This window comes from Poecilia reticulata, linkage group LG6, assembly GCF_000633615.1.
Source record: "Poecilia reticulata strain Guanapo linkage group LG6, Guppy_female_1.0+MT, whole genome shotgun sequence".
NCBI classification, from domain to species: Eukaryota; Metazoa; Chordata; class Actinopteri; order Cyprinodontiformes; family Poeciliidae; genus Poecilia; species Poecilia reticulata.
The window spans coordinates 4,291,163-4,298,827 of record NC_024336.1 but is presented as its reverse complement, the minus strand read 5'-3'; the positions used below and the strand labels follow the sequence as shown (position 1 = coordinate 4,298,827).

The 7,665-nt window shown below is 36.4% G+C and overlaps 1 protein-coding gene across 2 annotated transcripts in view; it reads left to right on the top strand.

The window, feature by feature from the left end:
• Nucleotides 1–358: 358 nt before the first annotated feature.
• The window catches only part of ska1 (spindle and kinetochore associated complex subunit 1), a 13,036-nt gene continuing 5,729 nt past the window's right edge, over nt 359–7,665 (top strand). Inside the window, exons 1-5 of one of the 2 annotated variants that reach the window (XM_008410899.2) lie at nt 375–456; nt 1,765–1,850; nt 1,934–2,049; nt 2,193–2,287; nt 3,155–3,271. In XM_008410899.2, coding sequence (XP_008409121.1) covers nt 1,769–1,850; nt 1,934–2,049; nt 2,193–2,287; nt 3,155–3,271 — 410 coding nt within the window. In that variant the 5' untranslated portion in view covers nt 375–456; nt 1,765–1,768. Of the gene's footprint in view, nt 457–1,764; nt 1,851–1,933; nt 2,050–2,192; nt 2,288–3,154; nt 3,272–7,665 lie in introns of both variants that reach the window. The other variant, XM_008410901.1, reaches the window with a different exon arrangement.

Here is a 7,665-nt window from a genome sequence, read left to right as displayed (position 1 = left end):
TCCAACAGGTAGTTGTGAGTGTGGTATGGCTATGGAAACAGTAGAACATGTAATAATTCATTGTGAAAAATATGCAGTAAGTTGAGAGAAGCTAAAACAATAAATTTTGAAATATGATAAAGAGACATTAAAATTTAGTAAGATATTAATTAAACATAAAATAAATTAAGCAGTTATAAAATTTTTGAAGGAACAAGATTATTTATAAGAATTTAGGTCAAAGGGAGATACTCTGGTCCACACTCCAGCATAAGTAGATGGCGATAATACATCTTAACGTTAGATGTCACCCGCCAGTAAAATCAGAAGAAGAAGAAGATAATTTCAATGTCTTTGAACGCAACAGTACCACAGCGCATGCGCTAATCTTTGACGTATCACTTGAGCTAGCGTTCAAATAAACCGGGAAATATCTGTTTATGTTTATTTTATTTGGAAATAAAGTGTGTGGTTTGTGTAAGTATGGCTTTTATTAGGACTCTTTTACGTTTATCGGCACATAAATAAGCTTTATAGAAAACTTTATAGTATTATGTTCAAAGATTTGCTTACTCTATGTTTCGTTTAGAGCAGAAGAATATACACATTTCTCCTTGAAAAGTCGAGTAACATTCTTTGTTTTCAATTTCGGTTTTTTTCAGCTATCTGGTGTTCAAATGAAATTGGAGCAAAGTTCTCCGGTGAGACTATACGGTCCTTAGGAGCTTGTAGAATGCTATTGAAGACGCCACAAAATCATCACTAGCAAAATACCTTTTCACATGTTCGCCTCGCATCTTGTTATTCATGAGTTTGAATTGAAACCGGTTAGGCCTGAAGGCCAGATATAATCTAACTGTATGTATAGCTTAAAAAGTACGCTTAATCAAAAAGGTAATTTATTTTGATGATTCACCTTTCAAAGTAAAAATCAGATTTATTCCACACGAAATCGGAGTGTTTATTTCTGTTGAATTTGATTATTTCAGCTAATGGAACCCCCCAATCCCCCCAAAAAAAATTCACGGGAAATTTGAATAATGCATCTGATTATTAAAAATGTATTTTTAAAAATGTGAGGTTGAATGGTCATGTACTGTACAGCAAGCTACATACATTCAGTATTTGGTCGAGGCTCCTTTTGCATTAATTGCTGCATCAGTGTGAGTTGGCTTGGAGGCGATCAGGTTCTTTTAAAGGCCCTCGGTTAAAACCAATGTTGGTTGGATTTTGTGCTTTAAAAAAAAAACACTTTGATATAGAGTTATTAAATTACAATTCAGTATGCCATTAAAACTGTTTTTGTGTAGTGAGTTTTCAGATGATCATATTTTGCTGCTAACTTTGCACCAAAGTTATAAGACAKGCCAGCACAATAGTGATACAGATGCATACAGAGCATGTTGAGCTCTACAAGCCCTACTACATCCTAATTCACCTAAGGCTTTTATGATGGGAAACTTTGCTTCCCTAAAATCTAAATATTCATATCTTTGATTTTACCCTTTAAGAATATTTATTTTGCTGTTCAGAAAGCAATGATTACTTATTGTCCAATTAAATATCGCCAGAGCTGTCTTGTAGTGTAAAGTGCTTTGAAGAACTACTAATGCTGTTCAGTTACCATTAACTAGAAGAAAGATGTCTCTTATCATATAATCTGCTTCTCAATAGGTTTCACAGTTTGGGCTTTTGTGCTGGTATTTGTTCACTATACATTTTCCTTTGTTCTTGATCTACACCTTTATTATCATTGTGAATAATTTTAAAATGTCTGTGTCCTAGGTCAATGGCTGACCTGGAAGAAATCTACCAACACTTTCAGAATAAACTCTCATCCTTACAGTGCATGCTGGATCTGTCCGCTGTTGGTATGGCAGTGTGTTTTGGTTAGTTGCAACCATGTCAAACTATGTTTGAAATTATTACTGGGCTTTTTCTTCTTCACATTTAGACTTGCCCCAGCAGAAGATAAAGAAACTTGCACAAGAAGTATTGGGACTTGGAAGGATTCTGGAGGAGTTTGAAAAATGTGTCGATCAGCAGAAAGAGCAACTAAAGCAGCTAAAGGTAAAGTTTTTGCTGAAGTGTTTGGTGAATGAGCAGTGCTTGATATTCAGAATTCATAGGACAGTTTCAGAAATAAGTTAGTCATTTTTCATCTTGTGCCTCTGCTTTGTTGTAAATAAAAAACATGCTTTTATGGCTTTTAGGAACTTGAGAAGTTATTTCAAAATGATCTGGAGAGTGTTCAGCACATGAAGGACAACTTTCCCGCACACATTCCTAAAAGGAAAAGTTCAGTCATGTAAGAAGATAATTAAATTCTTATTTTGTTCATATGAAGAGCCGTTAATATATTTTGTATGGGTTATTTTATCATTTTCATTGTTGCCATGTATCTGTATAGTTAGTTACTTGTTTCGTGACAATAAGAAAAAGAAGCATCTGTTGTATCTACAGTCTAGAAAATGTTTTTTATTTTTTCTTTAAAAAATCAAACTTTTTATATTGTTCAGGGCTTCAATATTTTAGAAACCTTAAAATGCAGTAATCATCATTAGTAAAAAAATTAATACTGCCCTACTGTAACATCATGAAGGGGGACACTAACTCTTAATTGACCGTAATATTCTGTATTTTATTACATTAATTCAACGTTTCAGGGTTTCTCCCGGAAAACTCTCTTATCTCTGTTGTAGAGGTGCTAGTGAAGCTAACCAGCAGCCTACCGTTTATTTGAGTTAAAAATGTTTAAAATAGACAGGAAATTTTAAAGTAATCTGAGGTAATTATGTATTTATTGGAAGGCAGATACCTACAATACCTACACCAACTACAAAGTCTTAAATGTTTCACCAAAAAGATTCTTTAACCCATCTTTGCCTTCACTGATACTGGTAAATAAAAAAACACTAATAAATGAACAATACTTAGCTTGGTGGGGTAGCAAATAAAGCCTGTAGGACTGTAATATCTGACGGCAGTGTTTCCCCGAGAGACTTAATGTTGGAGGGGGATTGGGGTTAATTTTCAAGGGTGTGCATTACCCCTGATTTAACTGTGGCGGCCTTGTTGGCAGGATGGGGTGCCCCCCTTGAAAAATGGTAGGAGAAACCATAAGGATCTATTGTGTAGCTTTGAATGTCTGACAGTTATTATATTTGGTTTGCAGGGACAACAAGCCAGCAGATCATCAGCCAGCCTGGGCAGAAAAGACTAAGAAGATCAGCAGGAACTTTGTGAAAGAGATGGATTATATCACTACACAAGAGTATGATGGCATCCCTCAGTAAGTCGCTTTTTAAAGTGTAGTTTTGCATGACAACATCTTATGATAAAAATATGGTATACTATTCTATCAAAATGGATATGAAAAAAAAACTTGGAAAGTTAGATTATAAATATATAAATAAATAAGCATAGACAACATAACTCATTTTGAAGAAAGCCTTTCATAAGAAATTCCCTTAATCTTGTGATGAAGGGAATTTAATCACAAGATTAAATTCTTAATTTTAATTTTGACCAAGAACAAACTTTATCCCAGCGTTTTCATTGTGTTATCGACCGCAGTGAAGTTGTTCTCAAGTTGGATATTTTATATTCACGCTCCGTGGAGTAAGGGGTGTTTAGCTCAAGGTTGATTCGATTTATGAACGCTAATTTCAGCCAACTGTTCTCTACCGCTCCCTCCTCATGCACTCAGAGGTTCACATGGGACCGTCAATTTCCGAACCAAACACTCCTATAAATAAATGCCTTGCCTTGTGACCAACTGATACAAAAAAGTGGTCATTTATGCAATTACACGAGGCACACTATCCTCTATTCAAATTTTAAGTCATATTCAATATTTTAACTAATTTTAATATTAATAAATGTTTTCTTAAATGGCTTCCAAATTGTGTGCCCTCAATATCAGTGTGAAATTGTTCTACTAGACTGTATAGATGAGGCACACTCATCTTTATTATATTTTAACACTTTATATTTTTTAGCTGTTTTATAGTCAACATTTTGTATTGCTCTTCAATAGCTTCTAGGTCATGTGACCTATTAACTCAAAATTTCTGTGAAATTATTCTACTAAACTGTATAGATGAGGCATACATTTTTATTCCATTTTGACCCCTTTTTTGTATTTTTTTTACAAAATATTTTTCAAAAATGTTCATGTGATGATCATCACATTTGTTACCTGTAACGTTCAATTACATAAAATTCTAGGACAGGATCTATTTCATTACATGTTCACTTCTTGCCTGAAATATCTTTAAGTACATATTTGTTGTATGTATTTAAGTGTGATCTATTTCATAACATTTACTTGACAACTTTATTTTTTACTCTGAAATGTCTAATTACACATTAAATGTTTAAAGATAGGCTCTTTCATATCGTTTGGTTACTACATTAAATGTTTTCTGCAAAATGTTTGATTATATAATTGTTTACTTTAATCACATAAAATGTTTATTTAAAAACAGTCTTTCATTACATGTATGTTTATTACCTAAAATATTTTAAATGTAAAATTATTTTTACTTAAAATGTGATTAATAATCACCTGATTACATGCAACTTTGAAGTGCTTGAATCAAACCTTTCATGAATGTTTACCACATTAAATTATTAAATGAGAGAAAACAGCCACTTCCAACTGTCCACATATTTCAACACAAAATAATGAGGGGAACAAATACAATTTTCTTTTTTTACTATCTACATTTTACATAAAACAGTACTAACTGTACAAATATTTCAAAAATAATGAGTGCAGAAAATCTTTTTCCAATCTGTTTTAATTAACAGTGCAGCATTGCAGTTGTATATTATCTGCAGGTTTCATTTGCATTAGGTTTTGCAACCACACTAGAACAATGTTCACTAAGCTGCAGCACACAAACACAATCTTGTCAAAAAGTACCACTTGTTCACTCTGACATGTAAGCAGCAACCTAATTATTATAGTTATGTGTAACATTTTGTATTTGTTCCTCATGCAATCAATCACTCTTTCCATATGAATTCTGAGGTGAACTAAAGCTCGTGTGTCTTCAACGTCTTTAGCATCAAGTTGACATCTCCCTTTAGTGAATGATGGCATTTTGACCTCAGCACACATCACTGTTACACTGTCTTTAATATCAAAACCTCTGTCAGCTAACACAATATCCCCAGGTAATAAATTGGAGAGAAGACCACAGTTTTCTGTTATGTGCTTGTCTGATGCACGCCCGCCTCATCCCTTAGAAAAAAAATAAATTAAAAAAATCGACCCATGGGGTATTATACCATCCATCCATTTTCTTCCGCTCCCCCCTCTCCCCAGCCACTTCTTCCAGCTCCTCCGGGGAAACCTCAAGGCACACCTCACCTTGGAGGCGTCCAGGAGGCATCCTGACCAGATGCCCAAGCCACCTCAACTGGCTCCTCTCGACGTGAAGGAGCAGCGGCTCTACTCTSAGTCCCTCCCGGATGACYGAGCTTCTCACCCTATCTCTAAGGGAGAGCCCAGCCACCCTGCGGAGGAAACCCATTTCGGCCGCTTGTATCCGCAATCTTGTTCTTTCTGTCATGACCCAAAGTTCATGAACATAGATGAGGGTGGGAACGTAGTTGTTCCCACCAACGTGTTCGAAGTTCTGCCGGAGATGGGAGTTAAAGCTCCATCTCACAGGGGACTCCACCAGATCTTCCCAGCAGACCCTCACAACACGTTTGGGCCTGCCAGGTCTGACCGGCATCCTCCTCCACCACCAGAGCCAACTCGCCACCAGGTAGTGGTCAGTGGACAGCTCTGCACCTCTCGTCACCCAATTGTCCAAGACATACGGCCGCATATCCGATGATACGATGACATAATCGATCATCAAACTGTGGCCTAGGGTGTCCTGGTGCCATGTGCACATATGGACACTAGAGATGTGCCGATGAGGTTTTTTCCTGCCGATACCGATACTGATCACCCATGAGGGCTGATCACCAATACCGATCACATAATTATTATCATTATTTTTTTATCAAACGCTACCGGTTACATTATGTGGAAAAAGGAACCATGAATTCACCTTAATTTAGACAAAAACATGTTTTTAATAACTTTTTCCGAGAAGAGAACTAAACAAAACAGGCATTGTGCAAATTGTACTGCTATCGGTAATACTATCTTTAACAGACTGATAACATATGAAGGCTCTGAAGAGGCTAAATAATGCAAAAGAGCCAAAATAAAACCTCTCAACATTGCCAAAAAAATTAAAGTATAAAACTTAACATTCAAAGGCAAATACAGGTTCCATTACAATAAACAATCCAGAGTTACTGAATGAAAACTTCCTGATAGCATGGTGGCTAGCTAATTACTGCTAGTTCTGATTGGCTATTTCTGACTGAGCGGAGTAATTATGCAGAACAGGGAGATCGATTATTTTTTTAGAGATTATCTGTCTCATGTTAGGACAGCAAAAGTTTTAATACGTATGTAAAATGTATTTTTTTAGGTTAGATGCTGCAGCTTTAAGCAGAGGTTCTGTGTGAGAGTCACCAGGAGGAGCAGAAGCGGCTCCGTCTGTCAAATATTACTACCTGAAGCGCGTAGCAGCGGTTCAACAGCGAGAGCAGAACCAGCGTCTTGTATCGCAACTCGAAGACTTAAATAATTTTGCAGGTTATTTCTTTAGCTTTCTGACCATCATGCTAATCCGGGTGAGTGTTTGCAGTGGCGGAGCTAGACTTTTAAAGTTGGGGGGCCAAGGGGGAGCCAGGACTACCTATGGGGGGGCAAAATTTTAAATGTGTGTGTGCGCACATATATATATAATATAATTTTAAACAATAACCAAACTGAATATTTGGTTATTTTTTTAAGCCCCTTTGTCATTTGACATGTTATAATTAACACCTTTGACTGGYGCACATGGAGACATGATAGACTTTACGCAGAGTTCATCACAGAGGAAACTAAAATCAATCAAATAAAAGATCCTTTCTGAATATCATCTCATGGACACTGAACTAAATGCGTCTTTCTGACCGGGAGCTGACAGCGTGTTGATGAGTTACACCTTGGTTAGGAAGCTCTGGTTTGACAGGTAATTTGACAGGTAAAAATAGTCCGGGTCAGACCAGAATTATTTGCCTGATGGTGGTTCGGGCTTCTAATGAGTTTACATTTAATGAGTTTGGAGCACATAGAGAAAACCTAAAGAGAATGTGATCTACTTATTGTAGTTTAAATAGAGGAATAACAGCTGACTGTTGAGAGAGGAAAGAAATTAAAGTGCAGATCCGTTAGGCAGAAACAAGCGCTGGGCAATAAATGCGCATAAATGCTCCACCGTTACGCACCAATTAATCACACATGAGATGACAAACGCCAAATATACAATATATAGTTACACTGCTTACGTTAATGGTGTTTTAAAAACAAAACCAGTAAAAATTTAACTGAGTTAATATGTCAGATTCCCTCCTCACCTCGTCTTGATAAGAACAGAGAGCAGTTCGCTGGTTTCTATCCAGACTGTGATCAAGCGCAGCTGACCACTTGGTGCGCAGACAGTTTAAGCTTTACGCACAGAGAACATCGTGGAGCTCATTATTAATCAGACTAAGAACAATATTTGTCAGAGAATCATCTCTGATCTGGACGCTTTTTAACGGACCAGAGGCTTTGGAGCG